Source organism: Budorcas taxicolor, chromosome 8 (assembly GCF_023091745.1).
Source record: "Budorcas taxicolor isolate Tak-1 chromosome 8, Takin1.1, whole genome shotgun sequence".
Taxonomy (NCBI): domain Eukaryota; kingdom Metazoa; phylum Chordata; class Mammalia; order Artiodactyla; family Bovidae; genus Budorcas; species Budorcas taxicolor.
Genome location: NC_068917.1, coordinates 28,566,243 through 28,589,363, shown reverse-complemented (window position 1 = coordinate 28,589,363; position 23,121 = coordinate 28,566,243). Strand labels below are relative to the sequence as shown.

At 42.1% G+C, this 23,121-nt stretch overlaps 1 protein-coding gene across 1 annotated transcript in view; it reads left to right on the top strand.

The window, feature by feature from the left end:
- The window catches only part of ADAMTSL1 (ADAMTS like 1), a 1,100,541-nt gene that overhangs the window by 1,041,705 nt on the left and 35,715 nt on the right, over nucleotides 1–23,121 (top strand). The window contains exons 25-27 of the mRNA XM_052645042.1: nucleotides 15,253–15,465; nucleotides 17,528–17,708; nucleotides 20,876–21,083. Of these exons, the coding sequence (XP_052501002.1) occupies nucleotides 15,253–15,465; nucleotides 17,528–17,708; nucleotides 20,876–21,083 (602 nt within the window). The remainder of the gene's footprint in view (nucleotides 1–15,252; nucleotides 15,466–17,527; nucleotides 17,709–20,875; nucleotides 21,084–23,121) is intronic.

Sequence of the window (23,121 nt, the reverse complement as noted above, 5' to 3'; positions counted from 1 at the left end):
TGATTTGTATTTCTCTAATATTTAGCGATGTTGAGCATCTTTTCAAGTGCCTATTGGCCACCTACATGTCTTCTTTGGAGAAATGTCTATTTAGGGCTTCTGCCCATTTTTGGATTATGTTTTTGTTTTTTGTTGTTGAGTTGTATGAGCTATTTATGTATTTTAGAAATTAAACCTATGTCAGTTACATCATTTGCAAATATTTTCTCCTGTAGGTTGTCTTTTCATTTTCTTTTATCATTTCCTTTGCTGTGCAAGAGCTTGTAAGTTTACTAGGTCCCATTTATTTATTTTTGTTTTTATTTCTATTGCCTTGGGAGAGTGATGTAAGAAAACATTTGTATGATTCATGTCAGAATGTTTTGCCTATGTTCTCTTCTAGGAGTTTTATGCGATCACATCTAATGTTTAAGTCTTTAAGCCATTTTGAGTTTATTTTTGTGTAGGGTGTGAGGATGTGTTCTGACTTCACTGATTTACATGTGGCTGTCCTGCTTTCCCAACACCACTTAATGAAGATACTATCTTTTCTCCATTATATATTCTTGCCTCCCTTGTTGAAGATTAATTGACTGTAGGTGTGAATATATGAAAAGCAATATTTTTGAACACTGAGCCATTTCTGATGATCAATAATTTCATGTTTTTTTCTCTTTTTTATGGGTAATTTCATATATATACAAAGTAAACAGAGCAGCATAATGAACCCCATACACTTATCACCCAGCTCCAACAAACAATATCCTGCCATCCCTGTTTTGTTTTTACTTCCATGAACTTCCCACCACCCCTGTACCTACTTATTTTCTTTTAGGTAAAATTTACATTTATTAAAATGCACAAATTTCACCATACAATTTTGGCAGATATACCTGTATAACCACATCCTTGACTAATATATGTTTGACCACTTGATTTTTTTCTTTTCAGTCTTTTTTCTCTCTTTGCTTCATTCTGGCTAATTTCTAGTACTACATCTTCAATTATCACAAATCTTTTTTCCATAATATTTAATCTTCTAATCCTGACTAGTGAATTTCATTTTATAAAATATGATTCATTTCTAGAAGTATATTTGATTCTTTTTAAAACTTCCATTTTCTTACTATGTATATATTTTCCTTTAAATATTTATTTTTAATACCCTGCTTTAATATCTTTGTCTACTAATTTCATCATCCCTGTTGTTTCTAGATCTGTTCCCACTGAATGATTTTTATCTTGATTATGGGTCACGTTTTCCTGCTTCTTGACTTATCAAGTAATATTTGATTGAAAGCTTCCCAATGTAAATTTTATACCAAGTGTTTAGATTTTGTTGTATTCTAGCAATTGTTGGATTTTCTTCTCTTAAGCAGTTAAGTTGTTCAAAGTTTAATCTGATCTTTTTGAAGTTTGTTCTGCAGTTTAATTAAGAGCTAGTCTATAGTAGGCTTTAACCTGGGGCTTTTCTAGGGTCTCTATTGAGTTCCTCTCATCGTGAAAAAGGATGCTGCACTCTGGCTGGTCAAGACTTACAGCCCTTCGAGCCCTTCTGGAGCTTTGGGAAATGGTAAATACACAGCTCCCTGGTTGATCTTCGGTCAGTGCAGAGTTTCACTCTGTAGGTGCATACATCTTTATTTGGGCTCAAAAGGAATTTACACATATTTCTGGAGCTCTTTTTCTACATAACACTCTCATTTCCAGAATTCTGCTCCACTTCCAGATGCCTCAACCTCACTGAACTCTGTTTTTTGTCTCATTCCTTAGTCCAGATTGTCATGCTCTGCCTGGGATAGTCCTTTGATATGGGTTGAATTGTAGCCCCTCAAAAGTTGCTGAAATCTCTTATCCTCAGTACCTGTGATGTGACCTTATTTGGAAATAGAGTTTGGGCAGATGATCAAGTTAAAATGGTGTCATTAGGATAGGCCCTAATCTAATTTGACTGGTGTCATCATAAAGAGGAGAAAAATTGTACACAGAGACAGGCATGCACTCAAGGGAGAAATCCACGCAAACATGAATGAAGAGATTGGAGTGACGTGTCTGCAAGCCAAGGGACGCCAAAGATGGCCAGGAAACCACCAGAAGCTGAAACAGAACAGACTACCCCTCACAGCCCTCAGAAGGAACTAACACTGCTGACATTCTGATCTCAAACTTCTAGACTCCAGAACTGTGAGACAATAAAACTGTGTCCTTTAAGTCTACTAGTCTGCGATACTTTGTTCTGGCACCCCTAGGAAATGATTACATCCTCCCTACCCTGCAGCTCAGAATGTCCCTCCAAGCAGGAAGGCAGGGAATTCACTGGGTTCACTAATCTATTTCTTTTCTTTCAGGAATCACAGCCAACTACTATCTGTAATCTAATGTCCAAACAGTAGTTTCATACATTTTTGTCAGATTTCTAGGTGTTTATGACAAGAGAATAAACCCAGTCCTTATTACTCCATCATGCTTTCAAGATTTTTTTTAATATACTAATTTCATCACTTTGAGTCTGATGTTTCTAGGTGGTTTTTAACCTGATTGAAACTTTATGGTTCTCTAAGTTTGGGAGGTTTGTCATTTTTCTTTCGTCTAATATGTTTGTCTCATTTTTTTCTTTCCTTATTGGGCTTCAGTTACACATATACTAGACTTCTTTTCCCACAGGTCAATGGAGCTCTGGGTTTTTTTTTTCCTTCTATCTTTTTTCCCTCTGTTCTTCATGTTGGATAATTTCAGCTGAACTGTCTTCATGTTCATTGACACTTTCTCCTGCCATTTCCAATTTTCTGTTAGGCCCATCAGATGAAATATCACTTCATTTTTTTGTTGTTTCAGCTCTAGAATTAGTTTTCATAGTGTCTACTTCTTTACTGAGATACCCCATCTTTTCATTATTATGAGCAGACTTTCCTCTAAGTCCTTAAGCGTATTTATAATCACTGCTTTAAAGTCACTGTCCACTCATTTCAACTCTTGCATCATCTCAGGACTGGTTTCTCTTGACTGCTATTTTTCTTGAGTATGGGTTACATTTTTATCTTACCTAGTGTTCTTTAATTGTAAAATGAAAATTATAGATGATATACTAGAAAGACTTTGGATTCTGTTATATTCCTCTGAAGAGTGTTTGGTTTTGTTCTAAAAGGCAGTTAAATTGGCTGGACTCAACCTCTGTCTTCCCTGCAGTGGGAACTGAATTCTCCACTCTGATGTCAGCTTCTAGCTGCTGCCCTTTTGCTGGGATCCTCTGGGGTCTGCTAAAAAGAATTTGGACAGGATTTATGCAAATTTTAAGGTTTATCTTAAAGGATTTTACTGCTTAACTTTCCAGCTATTCTAACAGCCCCCAGACACTATCCTCAAAACAACAAAGCTATACATTTTCCAGCAATCTTGGTCATATGGGGATTGAGGAATTTCCTCAGCAAAAAGCCATTAGATAGCAAATCACTCCTGTTGCAGTTCCTGGGTTTCTAGGACAGACTGCTCTTCTGTTTCTGCCACTGCTTTTGATTACTCTTCAGTGCTTTACAAAAGTTGTTGTTTTGTGTATTTTGTTGTTGTTTAAGTTTTAAGATAGTCCAACCATGTTATTCACCATTTTTTGGATGCTACAATCCCTAGTCAATCCCTTGTTTTGAGAGTTTTCTGGCCAAGATCTATTCCATTCCTGTTTTGCAACATTTTAAGCATTCTCATTCACCCTCTTCTTTAATCCTTTATCTTCTTAATAACACAGCTGTTGGTATACTTCTAAAGATTCAAGGCCCAGAGGTAAATTCTATCTTTAAAAAATATGTGTACATAACACTGAATGGGATGTTTTGACTTTGCAGAGCACTTTTATTTCCAATTGCACTAACTTGGAATTCCAGATCATTATTAAAACATGAGTTGGCATGAAGTTTATCTTTTAGTTACCTGGGCTCAGAGAGTGGAGAGTGGTTGTGGAAAGAATATGTTTTGTTTGTTATTTTCATTTTTAAAAAATGAAATCACTCATTCATTCCACAATCTCTTGTATAACTCAGTTATATGCTAGTAATTTGTTTCTTTAATCCCTTTCCTTTCTGGATTCCCATGACATCACATGGGCTCAATTTTTCTCCTATCTCACAGACCACTTTAATGCCTCCTCTCCCTTCTTCAATCAGTGAACATTAGAGTTCTTCCATTGTCTTCTTCTGAGACCTGGCCTCTTTTCACTGAAGACTTCTTCCACACATCTATGAGACTGGTTCCCAAAATATATCTTCAGTTTTTACTGCTAACTTCAATTTTAATCATATCAATGGAATTTTCCATCCTTTCATTCTGTCACAACCTTTAAAGTCAATATGCTTAAAACTGAATGTATCCATCACTGGGGTAGAAATAAGGAATAGCTTCTTTTCCTGATTTTCTTGCTTCTGTTAATAATTCCACTAGTGTTCCAGTCTCTTCAGCTTCTCTTCTTTGTCTCCACCCACTTCTACCCACATCCTGTCAGAGCTACCTTTGTAAATATGTCTCATTTCTTGTATGTCTCATATCCTGTATTCTTTCTCTCAAGCCAGTACGTCTTAGAAAGAACCACCTTAGTGATTCTTCTAAAGCCAGCCTAGATCACTCCTCTCTTCAGAAACCTGCAGGGGTTCCCAAAAGACCATATTTTGCCCTTTAAGATCCTCTCTGTTGCAGCTCTTACCACCAGGCCAGCATCATCTTTGCTCCCCATGTTCCAATCAAGTCAACTCAGTTTTTCCTCTAAGACACATCACCAGTTTTTTCATCTTTGTACTTTGCTCATACTCTATCTTCTAGACTGCACTCCTCCTCTACTTTCCATGATCTCCATTCTTCTTAATCCTCAATAATCTCCATATATAACTTCCCTTCAGGAGGCTTTCATCAGCGCAGTCCAATTTTACTACATATTGACCTAAACAATACAGACTGACTAATTCTTCTTTGCCCTTTACACTGGTATATCTGAGAAGAGGAGTGAGAACAATGAGTTTGAGATGATGTTGAGCCCCTAAAAGCGCCTTAAAAATCCTCTAACTCACTGGTTACCAATAAAAGAATCTTCTTATGCAGAAGTCCAATATATTAATTCTGCTGTAATTGAAATGAGGATAAAGGCCCCAAAAGCCCATATAGAGAACCCAGATTCCCTATCAAATTTCCCCAACCCTCTCCCCCTCCCCAATACCTCTGCAAAACCTTAGGGCCCCAAGGAACATCAATTTGAAAAGTATTGATTAAATCAAAAGCTCTCATTTATAGATTGGAAAACAGAAACCAGAGAACCTTACCAAAATCTAGAGTTCTCTTCTGAGAGTCATGTATCTATGTGACTAAATGTGAAAGTAACAAAACTGCTTTTCCTTTCAAAACTTCCTACAGAACAGATCTTCACCCTGATAGATTTCAGAGTGAGAGGCATTACTGTGAATGTAGCTTCTCAAATACTCAAAGTCTCAGTCACTGCTCCTCAAGAGTCTTTCTCACGTTCAGTTTCAAAATCTCCACATCCATGGCAGCCTTCACGCTCACTAGGGGCACCAAGCTGGTAAGCCCCAGATATGGGTCCAACATGCAGGACCCTGATAGGCTAAGAGAGATAGCCTGGCTGAACAATGTAACCTCTGATTACAGGAAACAAAAATGATTTTAAATGTAATTGTTATGCAAATGTACCACTTCAGTTCAGTCACTCAGTTGTGACACACTCTTTGCGAACCCATGAACCATGCCACGCCAGGCCTCCCTGTCAATCACTAACTCATGGAGTTCACTCAAACTCACGTCCATCGAGTCAGTGATGCCATCCAGCCATCTCATCCTCTGTCGTCCCCTTCTCCTCCTGCCCCCAATGCCTCCCAGCATCAGGGTCTTTTCCAATGAGTCAACTCTTCGCATGAGGTGGCCAAAGTACTGGAGTTTCAGCTTCAGCATCAGTCTTTCCAATGAACACCCAGAACTGATCTCCTATAGGATGGACTGGTTGGATCTCCTTGCATTCCAAGGGACTCTCAAGAGTCTTCTCCAACAGCACAGTTCAAAAGCATCAATGCTTCAGTGCTCAGCTTTCTTCACAGTCCAACTCTCACATCCATACATGACTACTGGAAAAACCATAGCCTTGACTAGATGGACCTTTGTTGGCAAAGTAATATCCCTGCTTTTGAATATGCTATCTAGGTTGGTCATAACTTTGCTTCCAAGGAGTAACTGTCTTTTAATTTCATGGCTGCAGTCACCATCTGCAGTGATTTTGGAGCCCAAAAAAATAAAGTCTGACACTGTTTCCACTGTTTCCCCATCTATTTCCCATGAAGTGATGGGATCAGATGCCATGATCTTTGTTTTCTGAATGTTGAGCTTTAAGCCAACTTTTTCATCCTCCTCTTTCACTTACATCAAGAGGCTTTTTAGTTCCTCTTCGCTTTCTGCCTTAAGGGTGGTGCCATCTGCATATCTGAGGTTATTGATATTTCTCCCAGCAATCTTGATTCCAGCTTGTGCTTCTTCCAGCCCAGTGTTTCTCATGGTGTACTCTGCATAGAAGTTAAATAAGCAGGGTGACAGTATACAGCCTTGACGTACTCCTCTTCCTATTTGGAACCAGTCTGTTATTCCATGTCCAGTTCTAACTGTTGCTTCCTGACCTGCATACAGGTTTCTCAAGAGGCAAGTCAGGTGGTCTGGTATTCCCATCTCTTTCAGAATTTTCCACAGTTTATTGTGATCCACACAGTCAAAGGCTTTGGCATAGTCAACAAAGCAGAAATAGATGTTTTTCTGGAACTCTCTTGCTTTTTCCATGATCCAGCAGATGTTGGCAATTTGATCTCTGGTTCCTCTGCCTTTTCTAAAACCAGCTTGAACATTTGGAAGTTCACAGTTCACATACTGCTGAAGCCTGGCTTGGAGAATTTTGAGCATCATTTTACTAGCGTGTGTGATGAGTACAATTGTGTGGTAGTTTGAGCATTCTTTGGCATTGCCTTTCTTTGGGATTGGAATGAAAACTGACCTTTTCCAGTCCTGTGGCCACTGCTGAGTTTTCCAAATTTGCTGGCATATTGAGTGCAGCACTTTCACAGCATCATCTTTCAGGATTTGAAATAGCTCAACTGAAATTCCATCACCTCCACTAGCTTTGTTCATAGTGATGCTTTCTACGGCCCACTTCACATTCCAGGATGTCTGGGTCTAGGTGAGTGATTACACCATCATGATTATCAGGGTCGTGAAGCTCTTTTTTGTACAGTTCTTCTGTGTATTCTTGCCACCTCTTCTTAATACCTTCTGCTTCTGTTAGGTCCTTAACATGTCTGTCCTTTATCGAGCCCATTTTTGCATGAAATGTTCCCTTGGTATCTCTAATTTTCTTGAAGACATCTCTAGTCTTTCCCATTCTGTTCTTTTCCTCTATTTCTTTGCGTTGATCGCTGAGGAAGGCTTTCTTATCTCTCCTTGCTATTCTTTGGAACTCTGCATTCAGATGCTTTTATCTTTCTTTTTCTCCTTTGCTTTTTACTTCTCCCCTTTTCACAGCTATTTATAAGGCCTCCTCAGACAGCCATTTTGCTTTTTTGCATTTCTTTTCCATGGGGATGGTCTTGATCCCTGTCTCCTGTACAGTGTCACGAACCTCTGTCCATAGTTCATCAGGCACTCTATCAGATCTAGTCCCTTAAATCTATCTCTCACTTCCACTGTATAATCATAAGGGATTTGATTTAGGTCATACCTGAATGGTCTAGTGGTTTTCCCCACTTGCTTCAATTTAAGTCTGAATTTGGCAATAAGGAGTTCATGATCTGAGCCACAGTCAGCTCCTGGTCTTGTTTTTGCTGACTGTATAGAGCTTCTCCATCTTTGGCTGCAAAGAATATTATCAGTCTGATTTCGATGTTGACCATCTGGTGATGTCCATGTGTAGAGTCTTCTCTTGTGTTGTTGGAAGAGAGTTTTTGCTATGACCAGTGCATTCTCTTGGCAAAACTCTATTAGCCTTTGCCCTGCTTCATCCCATACTCCAAGACCAAATTTGCCTGTTACTCCAGGTGTTTCTTGACTTCCTACTTTTGCATTCCAGTCCCCTATAATGAGAAGGACATCTTTTTTGGGTGTTAGTTCTAAAAGGTCCCGTAGGTCTTCATAGAACCATTCAACTTCAGCTTCTTCAGCGTTACTGGTTGGGGCATAGGCTTGGATTACAGTGATATTGAATGGTTTGCCTTGGAAACAGAGATCTTTCTGTCGTTTTTGAGATTGCATCCAAGTACTGCATTTCAGACTCTTTTGTTGACTAGGATGGCTACTCCATTTCTTCTAAGGGATTCCTGCCCACAGTAGTTGATATAATGCTCATCTGAGTTAAATTCACCCATTCCAGTCCATTTTAGTTTGCTGATTCCTAGAATGTTGATGTTCACTCTTGCCATCTCCTGTTTGACTACTTCCAATTTGCCTTGATTCATGGACCTGACATTCCAGGTTCCTATGCGATATTGCTCCTTACAGCATCGGATCTTGCTTCTATCACCAGTCACATCCACAACTGGGTATTGTTTTTGCTTTGGCTCCATCCCTTCATTCTTTCTGGAGTTATTTCTCCACTGATCTCCAGTAGCATATTGGGCACCTACCGACCTGGGGAGTTCCCCTTTCAGTATCCTATCATTTTGCCTTTTCATACTGTTCAGAATGTGAAATGACAGAATGTGGTCCACTGGAGAAGGGAATGGCAAACCACTTCAGTATTCTTGCCTTGAGAACCCCATGAACAGTATGAACAGTATGAAATGTACCACTTAGCTGACTAAGATTTCTGGCTCCTGGATAAGTAACTTTATCAGCCATAGAAAACAGCCTGTGGCTGCTATCACTCCTTTCCCTGCCTAAATGGTCTCTCAGAAAACTAATCCTAATGGAGTTGGAAAAATGAAGATTAAAGCTAAATTGAGAGATTGCCTGGCCAAAATCTCGTGTTTCCTTGGGAAGAGCAAGGTTCTTATTTTTCAATTTGGAATCTAGTCAGTCTCACCGTACTCTGTCCACAACAATCAAATAAAACAATTATCGCAGCCAGCATCTCAGCGGCATATGGCATCTTTTCTTCTTTAAAGCAAATGGGATAGGAAGACATAGATCTGTGTATCTGTCTGTTTCAGTAAGTCAAAGAAGCTGTACTTGTTTCAAACTTGTTTTGAAATCATGCTGTATGCCTAAACAAACATACAGCTTCCCTGACTTTTATTAGAAAATTAAACCAACGTCTGACTCCAGACGACATTTGGGACTGGAGGGAGTGGGTGCTGCTGAGTCCCTAGAGGTTCCCAATGGCATGATCTCTACACACCTCTCCCCAAGGCCATTCGCACCCTCATTTCATAACAGGAGTACAGTGACACCACCATGAGCCTCATGGCATATAGATGCCTAGATGCCACCAGAAGCATGTGGGGAGCCTGCTCCTCTGAGATGGTGAACCAGGTCAGGTGAGAGCTGGGTCAGCACACGGGTAGAAACTCCATCCTACTGGATGCCTTGGATCCACAGGTGATCTGGAAGCCCCTATTCCCTAAATGTATCAATTAGTTACCTCACCCTACCCCTGAAGATGCATTAAAAAAAAACCCCAAGATACAGTGGCTTAAAATAACAATCATTTATTCTTACTGATCTTCCTTAGTTCAGCTGATCTAAACTGGGTTTGGCTGGACTGACTTGGCTCTTCTCCACGTTTTTCTCATCTTCCCCTTGGGACCATCAGGCTAGTCCAGGCATGTTCTACAGTGATGGCAAGGGCACAAGAACACAAGCAAAAACTCACTAGGTCTCTCGAAGTCTAGGATCAAAACTGGCACCCAGCACATCTGCCACCTCAGTTATTTTATTATGGAAAAATACACGTAATGTACAATTTACAATTTTAACCATTTTTAAGTGTACAATTCAGTGGTATTAATTACGTTCCTACTGTTGCACAAACTCACACTATCCATCTCTAGAACTTCTTCATCATCTTAAACAGAAACCCAAACCATTAAATAATAATACTCCATTGCCTCCTTCCTCCAGCCCCTGCTAATTACTATTCACTTTCTGTTTCTACAAATTTGGCTGCTCTAGGTATCTCATATAAGAGGAGTCATACAATATTTGTCCTATGCTGTCTGACTTCCTGTACTTAATGTTTTCAAGTTTAATGCATGTTGTCACATGTATCAGAATTTTATTCCCTTTTAAGTCTGAATAATATTCATCATATATATTTATCACATTTGCTTATCCATCCATCTGTTGATGGCCCTCTGAGTTGTTTTCACCATTTGGCTATCATGAATAATGCTGCAGTGGACATTGGTGTACAAATATCTATTCAAGTACTGCTTTCAAATCTTTTGGATATATAGCCAGAAGAATAGTTCAGTTCAGTTCAGCCACTCAGTCGTGTCTGACTCTTTGCGACCCCATGAACCGCAGCATGCCAGGCCTCCCTGACCATCACCAACTGCCAGAGTCTGCCCAGACCTATGTCCATTGAGTTGGTGATGCCATCCAGCCATCTCATCCTCTGTCATCCCCTTCTCCTCTTGCCCTCAATCTTTCCCAGCATCAGAGTCTTTTCAAATGAGTCAGCTCTCCGCATCAGGAGGCCAAAGTATTGGAGTTTCAGCTTCAGCATCAGTCCTTCCAATGAACACCCAGGACTGATCTCCTTTAGGATGGACTGGTTGGATCTCCTTACAGTCCAAGGGACTCTCAAGAGTCTTCTCCAACACCACAGTTCAAAAGCATCAATTCTTCAGCGCTCAGCTTTCTTTATAGTCCAACTCTCAAATCCATACATGACTACTGGAAAAACCATAGCCTTGACTAGACGGACCTTTGTTGGCAAAGTAATGTCTCTGCTTTTCAATATGCTATCTAGGTTGGTCATAACTTTCCTTCCAAGGAGTAAAATGTCTTTTAATTTCATGGCTGCAATCACCATCTGCAGTGATTTTGGAGCCCCCAAAAATAAAGTCTGACACTGTTTCCACTGTTTCCCCATCTATTTGCCATGAAGTGATGGGACCAGATGCCATGATCTTCGCTTTCTGAATGTTGAGCTTTTTTGTATATATATAAATTTATTTATTTTAATTGGAGGCTAATTAGTTTACAATATTGTATTGGTTTTGCCATACATCAACATGAATGTGCCATGAGTGTACACGTGTTCCCCATCCTGAACCCCCCTCCCACCTCCTTCTTCATACCATCCCTCTGGGTCATCCCAGTGCATGTTGAGCTTTAAGCCAACTTTTTCGTTCTCCTCTTTCACTTTCATCAAGAGGCTCTTTAGTTCTTCTTCACTTTCTGCCATAAGGGTGGTGTCATCTGCATATCTGAGGTTATTGATATTTCTCCCGGCAATCTTGATTCCAGCTTGTGCTTCTTCCAGCCCAGCATTTCTCATGATGTACTCTGCATAGAAGTTAAATAAGCAGGGTGACAATATACAGCCTTGACGTACTCCTTTTCCTATTTGGAGCCACTCTGTTGTTCCATATCCAGTTCTAACTGTTGCTTCCTGACCTGCATACAGGTTTCTCAAGAGGCAAGTCAGGTGGTCTGGTATTCCCATCTCTTTCAGAATTTTCCACAATTTATTGTGATCCACACAGTCAAAGGCTTTGGCATAGTCAGCAAAGCAGAAATAGATGTTTTTCTGGAACTCTCTTGCTTTTTCCATGATCCAGCAGATGTTGGCAATTTGATCTCTGGTTCCTCTGCCTTTTCTAAAACCAGCTTGAACATCTGGAAGTTCACGGTTCACGTATTGCTGAAGCCTGGCTTGGAGAATTTGGAGCATTACTTTACTAGTGTGTGAGATGAGTAGAGAAGTAGAATAACTGCTGAGTAATTCTAAATTTTTTTAGGAATTTTGATATTGTTTTCCACAGTGGCTGCACCATTTTACATTTCCACCAGCAATACACAAGCATTATAATTTTCCCACATCTTCATCAACTCTAGTTAATTTTTTTTCTCATATTTAAATAATAGCCATCCTAATGGTCATAAAGTGGTATATCATTGTGGTTTTGATTTGTGTTTCTATAGCAATTAGTGATGTTGAGCATCTTTTCACATACTTATTAACATTTGCCTATCTTTGAAAAATATCTATTCAAGTGTTTTGCTCATTTTTAAATTTGGTTAGTGTTTTTTGTTGAGTTGTAGGAATTCTTTCTATATCTTTATATATTAATCTCTTATCAGATCTGATTTGTAAATATTTTCATTTGTGTGAGTCATGTTTTCACTCTCTTGTATCCCTTCATTCATTGATATTTTTCTTTATTTTAGCAATGTTTTGTAATTTTCAGTGTACACATCTTTTGCCTACTTGGTTTAGTTTATTCTTAAATATTTTATTGTTTTTGATAGTCGTATAAATGGAATTGTTTTCTTTTTAAAATGCTATTTTTTATTTTGGCTGCTCTGCATCTTTGTAGCTGCACATGGTCTTTCTTTAGGTTATGGCAAGCAGAAGGAACTCTCTAGTAGCTTCTAGAGAGTACTCGAGTACTCTCTAGCTACTCTCTACTCTCTAGTTGCAGTGTGCAGGCTCCTCATTGTGGTTTCCCTTGTTGCAGAACATGTCCTCTAGGAGCATGGGCTCAGTTTAGTTGTGGTGCAGGGTATTAGCTTCCCTGCAGCATGTGGAATCCTCTCAGACCACGGATTGAACCTGTGTCCCCTGCATTGGCAGGCATATTCTTAACTACTGGACCACCAGGGAAATCCTGGAACTGTCTTAATTTCCTTTTCAGATTTTTCATTTCTAGTGTTTGTTTTAGTTTTTAGTTTTAGTTCAGTCGCTCAGTCATGTCCGACTATTTGTGACCCCACGAATTGCAGCACGCCAAGCCTCCCTGTCCATCACTAACTCCCGGAGTTCACTCAAACTCACGTCCATCGAGTCAATGATGCCATCCAGCCATCTCATCCTCTGTCATCCCCTTCTCCTCCTGCCCCCAATCCCTCCCAGCATCAGAGTCTTTTCCAATGAGTCACCTCTTCGCATGAGGTGGCCAAAGTACTGGAGTTTCAGCTTTAGCATCATTCCTTCCAAAGAAATCCCAGGGCTGATCTCCTTCAGAATGGACTGGCTGTTAGTAGCCATTTTATCAGCCAGAGTAGTCACATGGCCAAAACTAAAGTCAGGAGGAGGGGAAGTATAGTCCACCCTGCAAAATTACACTGCAGAGTGAGTCCACATAGGGAGGGTTGAAAAATTGGGTCCTGTAATGATATTCCAGACTGAACTTCTGAGGGTCAATTTTAGCGTTGTTTTTCCAGGGGCCTTCTGCAGAAGCAGTCTGTTGCTACTACTTCAACCTACACAACCACAGTGAAAATGTAAAAAGGCAAGGGAATAAAGGGAGTAAGCAGACAACGAAAGGAGGTATCAAAGTGCCGAAGTACTGAGTTGGCCAAACACTCAGACAAACTTGGCCAACCTGATAAATTGTTGGTGCCCCGCCAGACAAGTAGTAGGGATAGAGGAAAGAACAGAAGGCAATGAGTCAGATAGAAGGTCTGGCTTTGATCTTGGAATGGTCTGTTAACATTTCTTAATATCTCTGGGCCTCTGGCAGTAAGCTAGATCATCTCTTTAAAGACCTTTCCTGTGTTAACGCTGCCATCTTATAAAAATCCTAACAGTGCCGCCCCCAGAACACAGCACAAGTCAGCGTTAGGAGATCCGTTCTCCATACAGATCCGCAAGCACACACATCCATGCAGGTGACCATCTGTGTGTCTCACTGATCCCATCTTCTGCCTACATCTCAGCTTTATTGGTGTGCTTTTTTGCATCCCATACCAGTTGAGATCTCCTTGAAAAAAAGAAGATAGTCATTACTTACTTAACTGTCCCCAGAACACTATGCACCAAATACATATTTTTTAAGTGAACTGTGCAGTCCATAGGGTCGCAAAGAGCCAGACACAACTGAGCAACTGAACTGAGTAACAAACCTCTACTATCTTTATTTTGAATGATTTATCTTGCATTTTGAGATTTTCAAATAATTTTTCTCTTGAAGCTAAATTTCTGGAGTCACAACAGCAAATTCAGCAAGTACAAATTTAGAGGTAATGAGTTTTCTCTCACAGTTGCAGTTTATTTCACTAATTTTATGCTGCTAAATAGACATCATATCTGTTTTATTTCAGAATTTTAATGTAACACAGTAAGTTAAATGACTATGTAATAAGTATGACATTTTACATGTCCAGTGCAGGCTTAGTTGTCAGAAGAGCTGTCAAAAGGCCGAAGTTCTTGACTTACAGAGAAATGAGATCAGTGTTTAAAATTGTTTTTCTAGTCTTTGTTGAAAATTTGGGGCTTGAAAATCACATAAAGAGTAAAATGGAGGCAGACATTAGGTATTTACCAATTAAAGTTTGCTTCTTAATTATCACTACATACATCAGTACATGGGTTTTTTCCCCCAAAACATTGCATTTGAAGAAGTGACTTCTTTCAGTATAACAGCCTATTATACAAAGTGAAGTAAGTCAAAAAGAGAAAGACAAATATTGTATATTAACAGGTGTACAGAATCTAGAAAGATAGGATGAACCTTTTTGCAGGGCAGCAATGGAGATGCAGACATAGCAAACAGACTTGTGGACACAGTGGGGAAAGAAGAGGGCGGGATGAATGGAGAGAGGAACATTGAACATATGTTACCATATGTAAAACAGATAGCCAGTGGGAATTTGTTTTGTGACACAGGGAGCTCAACCCAGTGCTCTGTGACAATCCAGAGGGGTGGGAGATGGGAGGCGGGCTCAGGAGGGAGGGGACATATGTAAACCTGTGGCTAATTCATGTTGATTTATGTCAGAGGCCAACACAATATTGTAAAGCAGTTATCCTACAATTTTTAAAAATGGCATAGGAACTAATTAATCTGTGAAATCACATTCAATGAGTAAATCTTAATTGCTTCATTTTTTTTTTAATTAGTACAGGGACATAGGTTAAAATAGGTACTTCATGTTCCCCAGGATTTTTTCCTTGAGTTGAATGAATAAAAGTCACTTTCCCAGTATCCCAGAGAACAGAAATATCTCCTATTTGCTTGGGAATGTCATAGGGAAGCAACACTGAATGTATGGCCTCAAAATCCATGGACATCGTCAAGCAGCTCATCAGGAATGTGTCCTTTTTGGCTCTATCCATGGCTTACCCCTCCTCTCCTCTCCTTCTAGGCTGCCCTGTCAAAGGCGACCCTACTCCCAATATTACCTGGTTCCACGGTGACCAGCCAGTGGCCAATGTCACAGGACTGATGTATCATATCTTGGCAGCTGGACAGATTCTCCAGGTTGCAAATCTTAGTGGTGGATCTCACGGGGACTTCAGCTGCCTTGCTCAGAATGAGGCAGGAATGCTCATGCAGAAGGCCTTTTTAGTGATCCAAGGTAAGAAACCCTTCAGGACCTGGGTGCCAGGCTTGCTTCTTAAAAAAGAGAGTCTACTTGGGAATCTAATTCTCTAACAGAACAAAGTGATTTCTGATCCCTGGTGGTTCTTAAGAGTGTGAAAATGGAAACCCAACCCTGTTGCCATTACCATGAGGCTCTCTTCAGAAAAGCCACTTATCTGCATCTCAGCAGAACCTGGAAAAGTCAGTGCTGCTTTCATAGGTGTGCCCTTCTGCTCATCATGTTACTGCTGCTCAGGACCAAGGAGATCCACATAGGAGAGCAGATGTTTCCTTTATGCTGGCCTAACCACTAAAGAACACACACACTCGCCTATTAGGGAAATAGAAGTTTTCTCTGTTGGACTGGTTTAAAATTTCCTCTCGAGGTGAACCATGTGGTTTCTGTCCCCTGCCTTGGAGACTGGGGCTGGCACCAGGACCAGTGGGTCATGCAGAAGCCTTCAGCTACAGTCACATGTCACGTGCTTGCCTGGCCCCTGCCCTGTGGTCTGTCCGTGAGCAGACTGAGGAGTCTGTGTGGCTCACACATTCACCTGCCAGGGACACGTGCGGGTCCAAGAGCCTTTGGATGGGGCCTGCATTCGCTGCCCCAAGAAAAGGTACCGAATGAGCCCAGCAGAGTGGGAAAGGAGCCCAAACTGGCCTTGTTATAGAAACTATGCGAGGCCTTTGAGTTTTCCGTAGGCTGGTTCTACCTGTGGCCTGTATGTAACACTTATAAGGAAAGCAAAATTCTGCTGCATGTATCCTAAAATGGAGGCTTCCGTGGGAAGCGACAGAGTTCATTCCAGAATAGCACATAAGGGTGGATATTTTTCTGAGTCTGTAGGTTTTCCGCTGAAACACCCTCCACCACCATTTGGCCTTCCAGATAGGAAAGTCAGTGTTGCCTTTTCTTGTCAGCCAGCCAGTCTCTGCTGAAAACCAGAAGGCAGTGTCCATCTGCAAGTTTTGTAAAACACAATTGACAAATAAGCACTCAAAATTTACCAGCCCATAGTTATTTTTAACAGTTCTCCTACCAGTGAGTCCCAGACCCCCCAATAGAAAGTCCAAAGAAATGGCCTTTCTGACTGATGTCATAGTCTCCATAAATGAATGTTCTTTTAATAGGCTATTTTTCTGTAACATATACAAAGTCCAGCTCCAATATGGACTTTTAAATATCATTGTTGAGTACCTCTTGTATATCTCTTTGTTGAAAAATAAAGTCACCTTCTGGTAAACCAACAGGGGGAACAAAAGTACTTTAGGAAGTAGGTTTTAAAATATGAGAGCTACAGCCGCTGATGAAGTTCTGGGTGCCAGGTCCTGGGCTAGACCCAGTGCTCCACACATGCTCAGCTGCTTCAGTCATGTCCAACACTTTGTGACCCCCATGGACTGTAGCCCACCAGATTCTTCTGTCCATGGGATTCTCCAAGCAAGAATGGAGTGGGTTGCCATGCCCTTCTTCAGAGGATCTTCCTGACCAAGGGATCAAACTCACATCCCTTATGTCTCCTGCATTGGCAGGCGGGTTCTTTACCATTGGCACCACCTGGGAAGCCCAGGGCCAGGCCCTGTACTTTCTTTATATCCTGTTCTCCAGTAGCGTGATGAGATAAGGGAACTGTACTCACTTTATGGATGAGCCAGCTCAGGCCCTTGGAGACCATGTGACTTGCCTAGACCTGCTGGGAATGGAGCCCACTGAGGGGTACTTTTTTTCAGTCACTAAGTCATGTGTCCAACTCTTTGCAACCCAATGGATGTAGCCTATCAGGCTCCTCTCTCCATGGGATTTCCCAGGCAAGAATATTAGAGTGGGTTGCCATTTCCTTCTTCAGGAGATCTTCCTGACCCAGGGATCAAACCTGCTTCTCCTTCATTGGCAGGTGGGTTCTTTACCACTGTACCACAGGAAGCATCATGGGGCACAGCCTGATTCATAACAGCACCTCATCCCCTCCCTGCCCCACCCCGCCCCGCTCAGAAGGAACAGCATGAGCATTGATGCTACCTTCTTGTCACCTCTGATTCTCCTCCTGTGACAGATTACTGGTGGTCTGTGGACAGACCGGTGACCTGCTCAGCCTCCTGTGGCAACAGGGGGGTTCAGCAGCCCCGCCTGCGGTGTCTCCTGAACAACACGGAGGTGGACCCCACTCACTGCGCGGGGAAGGTGCGCCCTGCTGTGCAGCCTATCCCCTGCAACCGGAGAGACTGCCCTTCCCGGTGAGTGCACCAGCCCCTCCCCAGGATGGGCCTGGACTTGCAGCCAGGCTCATGGCCAGCCCCTGTTAAGTACTGTGAGAGTGAGAGACACTGGGTGCCAGTGAGAGAGCCTGATGGCCGGGGAGCCACGCATTCTGTTGGCCCCGGCCCACCAGACTCCCCACTGCACAGAAAACGTCCCCCAGGACAAGCCTCCTTTCTCAGTTGTTTGTCCCCTCACCACTTAGTCACCTAAAGCTGCCTGGGCTTCCCAAGGGCCTGAAAAGGTCAGTTTAGGGGCTGGGAATATCCCAGGCCCTGACAAGGGAGAGTTCTTATCCTGCAGCAAGAAGGCTGGTTTTAAGAGGGAAAAAAAACATGTTGTGGTTGAAGTGCTTAGGGGATACTGATCACCAGTCTATAGCCCAACCCCTCCCCTTTCTTCTAACTATATACCTTTGCTCATCAGTACTCCATTTTAGCTGAGGAAATCTTATCCTCTCTTCTACAAAGGCTTGCCTCTTGTTAAAGTTGAAATAAATTTTCATTTCCCATAGTTGCTTCAACTTTGGGTTTACAGTTGACCCTTGAGCTACACAGAGGTTAGGGACGGTGACCTTGAGCAGTCAAAAATCCATCCATAACTGTATAGTTGCTGCTCCAACTATAGATGGTGTAGTACTCTAATAGGTATTTAGTGAAAGAAATCTGAGTACAAGTGGACCCGTGTGGTTCATACCTGTGTTGTTCAGGGGCCAACTGTACATTCTCTGCACTTGGGTTCCTTATATAACCCAGAACAATACCCACAGTCTCTCCCTCTTCCATCTTCCTTGAGCTCTGAGCAGCCATGAGTCCCACTGAGCAGTGCCCTTCCCCCTCACCATGTCAGGCAGCAGCTAAAGGAATAATGGATGGGCTTGGAGTTGGCACCTACATGGCGCCCTGAGCCTGGGGAGACTTGGCAGAGCCCTGAAACACCCCTTTACTGCCTATCTGTGGGACGTTCACCCACTCCTTAGGCAACTACTTTGTGTTTTGCCAGCTGAATCATAAGGAGCAGCTGAAACCAGGAGAGCCTCAATGAAATATGAAACACACTCATTAATATCAGCAGTTTGACTTGCTGACGGGAAGGTTTCCACGGGAATGATTAATGTCCTTTTATACCCTTCCTGAACTGTAACATAGCCCGTACCTCTCCTTTCTTAAAGCCCCCACCCCAGCTCCTGAAAAATTGCTGAAATGTATATTTGGAAATAAAAGTTGATTGAAAGGCAGGCCTGACATTCACCAGGGATACGAGAGGCTGGAAGACTGCCTTTGCCAAGCTGTGTGAAATGAAGAAGAGGTCATGGACATGCCAGGGACATTTTGATTTGCTGTGGTGATAGAGTCAATCAGCCTCATTTACTTCTGCAGATGAAATAATGGCTGGGTCTGCTTGGGTTTCAGCACCCTCAGGGGCTTTAAAACACCTTCTGCCTGCTTCCTAAGTGGCTCTGCTCCTGTGGGTTAGAAATCTGCACACAGTCATCTCTCTCCAAGGCGAACAGAGCAGGGAAGTTCCACCAAACTAAATAAGTCACAGATCCAGCTTCAGGAGAAATTTACTCCCTGTTCCTACTACTTACCTCTCCTGAAAGCCAGATGTGGCACCATTGAACTAGAAAGTGGCCACAGGCTCATCTTTGACTGGTTTTCCCACCAAGCTTCCTGGGCATGTCGGCCCCCTCCTCTGCACACAAACAGGTGTGGCCCCAGTTGTCTTTTTGAATCGCACTGTGAAGTCACACTTTGACCCAGGTAGCTGTGTCAGCCACTTCATTTAGATCATTCCCCCGCCCCTTTCCACAAAGCAATAAAGTCAAAAAATGTTTTTTCTAGGTTGAATGAAATGGCTGGAAAGAACCGAATCTTTTCCACAAACTACACCTCCTTCCCCATTCCTCTTTGAGAATTAGCACAGGGTAACATCCAAAAAGAACCCCTCCATATCTGTATACAGTCCAAGGACTTCAGAGTGTTTCCCAACTTATAGCTTGGCTTTATGAGGAAAGCTATTTGTCACAGTCCTGGTCAGTGTCACTTCTGAGGATCCAAATTGCAGCTGGAACCTAACATCCTGAGAACTACTACTGTCACCACATAAACCACCCTCTGAGAGGTATAAGACCTATGGACTGTGACTCATGGAGGTGGGAAATTGCTCCAGAAATCTGGAAGGAACTTCGTAGGCTTCTGGGGGATTAAACAAATCAAATGAGACGTGGGTTAAGGCGAGGTAGGAAGAACAGTGAGTACTAGCAGACAAAACTTGGCTTAACTGAGACCCAGACTGCCTCTGGGGTCAGGAGGCGACCCAGGTTTGGATCGGATCTTCCCTGGGAAACAGGCCCTTCTCTGCCCCACACTTGAATGACTTTAGGAAGAATCAGAACTGGTATAACTGGTTAAAGGACTGCCTCCGCTGAGGGTTCTATCTGCAAGCTCACAGCTTTGGGGGCCAATATTAAGATAAAGCAACTGATCTTTCACAGTGTGCCTTTTTAATCAGTTTCCAAAAGGGTATTTATTTCCTGTAGCTGCCATAGCAAATTACCACAAACAGGGTTGCTTAAAATGATAGATTTTTATTCTCTTCTAATTATGGAGGCCAGAGGTCCAAAATCAAGATGTCGACAGGGCTGCACACTCCCTCCAAAGACTCCAGGAGAGAATCAGTTCCTGAGTCCTTGTAGCTTCTGGTGGCTCCAGGCATCCCTTGGAGTGTTGTGGCCACAGCACTCCAACCTCTGCCTTTGTGGTCACACTGTCCCCTCCTCTGCCATGTCAGATCTCCCTCTGCCTTCCTCTTACAAGAACATGTGATGGTATTTAATGCCTAACCAGATAATGCAGGACAAGCTCATCTCAAGATCTTTAACTATATCTGGAAACACTCTGTCCAAATAAGGTAACATTCACAGGTTCCAGGGATGATTTCATGTAGATATCTGGGAGGGGTGGGGGTGGCATTTTTAGCCTACCGCCCCAGGTATTTTCTGTGAAAAGAGACACGGCCCCGCCATTAGCTGCTGTGTGGTAAGAACAGGAGGATGCTGTGGGGCTCCTTTTCTGAGAGTATTTGGCGTTGTTCCTCTGCTCAAGGCTTGACCTTTTACACTAATCCTTCTTCCTCTTCCCAGGTGGATGGTGACCTCCTGGTCTGCCTGTACCCGGAGCTGTGGGGGAGGCGTCCAGACCCGCCGGGTGACCTGCCAGAAGCTGAAAGCCTCAGGGATCTCCACTCCTGTGCCCAGTGATGTGTGCACGCAGCTTGCCAAGCGGCCAGTCGACACCCAGGCCTGTAACCAGCAGTTGTGTGTGGAGTGGGCCTTCTCCAGCTGGAGCCAGGTAAGACAGCTTTGTTTTTAGTTGATTTGCGGAGTTTCTAGTGTGTAGCAAAGTGATTCAGTTGTGCCTATATATTCTTTTTCAGACTCTTTTCTATTATGAGTTATTGCAAAATATTGAGTAGATTACCCTGTGCTATACAGTAGGTCCTTGCTTATCTACTATATATACACTGCTGCTGCTGCTGCTGCTGCTAAGTCGCTTCAGTCGTGTCCAACTCTGTGCGACCCCATAGACAGCAGCCCATCAGCCTCCACCGTCCTCTGTATCTTTTAATTCCGACTATATCCCAACCCCCTCTTTCCCCTTTGGTTCAGTTCAGTCACTCAGTCATGTCCGACTCTTTACGACCCCATGAATCGCAGCACGCCAGGCCTCCCTGTCCATCACCAACTCCCGGAGTTCACTCAGACTCACGTCCATCGCGTCCATGATGCCATCCAGCCATCTCATCCTCGGTCGTCCCCTTCTCCTCCTGCCCCCAATCCCTCCCAGCATTAGAGTCTTTTCCAATGAGTCAGCTCTTCGCATGAGGTGGCCAAAGTACTGGAGTTTCAGCTTTAGCATCATTCCTTCCAAAGAACACCCAGGACTGATCTCCTTTAGAATGGACTGGTTGGATCTCCTTGCACACTAGTAAAGCAATGCTCAAAACTTCCCGTTTGGTAACCATAAGTTTATTTTTCAGGTCTTATGAGTCTGTTTCTGTTTTGTAAATAAGTTCACTTGTATCATTTTTTAGATTCCACATATAAGTGATATCATGTGATATTTGTCTTTCCTTTTTGACTTACTTCACTTGGTATGATAACCTCTAGCTGCATTCATATTGCTGCACATGGCATTATTTTGCTGTTTTTGTGGCTGAGTAGTATTCTATTGCATCTACATACCACACCTTCTCTACCCGTTCATCTATAGGGGATATTTAGATTATCTCCATGTGTGGCTATTCTGAAGAGTGCTGCTATAAACATAGGGGTGCATGTACTTAGCGGGTCTTTTTAACTACCTTTTATTGGAGTATATTAGGTTTACAATGTTGTGCCGCTGTCTGCTATACAGGAAAGTGAATCAGCTGCACATATACATACATCCTTTCTTTCTTAGTCTTTTCCCTGAGAGGTCATTACATGATTTTGCGTGGAGCTCCCTATGCTATGCAGTGCGTTCTTATTAGTTATCTATTGGTGTTTTATATATAGTAGTGTGTATACGTCAATCCCAATCTCACAATCTATCCTTCTCCCCCTTTTCCCCTTGGTTACCACAAGTTTGTTCTCCACATCTGTGACTCCATTTCTGGTCTACAGACAAGTTTATCTGTACCATTCTTTAAAATTCCCCAAATAAGCAATATAATATGTCTTTTTCTGTCTGACTGACTTCACTCAGTATGAAAATCTCTAGATCCATCCGTGTCACTGCAAATGGCATTATTTCATTCTGTTGTATAGCTGAGTACTATTCCATTGTATGTATGTGCAACATCTTCTTTATCCATTCATCTGCTGGTGGACACTTAGGTTGCTTCCATGTCCTGGTTATTGTAAGCAGTGTCGCACTGAACATTGGGGTGACTGTATCTTTCTGAATTACGGTTTTCTCCAGATATGTACCTAGGAATGGGATTTCTAGATCATATAGTAGTCCTATTTTTAGTTTTCTGAAGAACCTCTATACTGCTTTCCATAGTGACTGCAAGGACGGTTCCCCTTTCTCCACACCCTCTCCGGCATTTCTTACTTGTAGACTTTTTCATGGTGACCATTCTGACTAGTGTGAGGTGGTACCTCATTGTAGTTTTGATTTGCATTTCTCTTATATTTAGTGGTATTGAGCATCTTTTCATGTATTTTCATTGGCAATCTGTATTTCTTTAGAGAAATGTCTATTTAGGTCTTCTGCCAATCTTTGGAATGGTTATTTGGTTTTTGTTATTGTATGAGCTGTTTGTATATTTTGGAGATTAATCCCTATCGGTTGTATTATTTGCAAATATTTTCTCCCATTCTGTAGGTATCTTTTCATTTTGTTT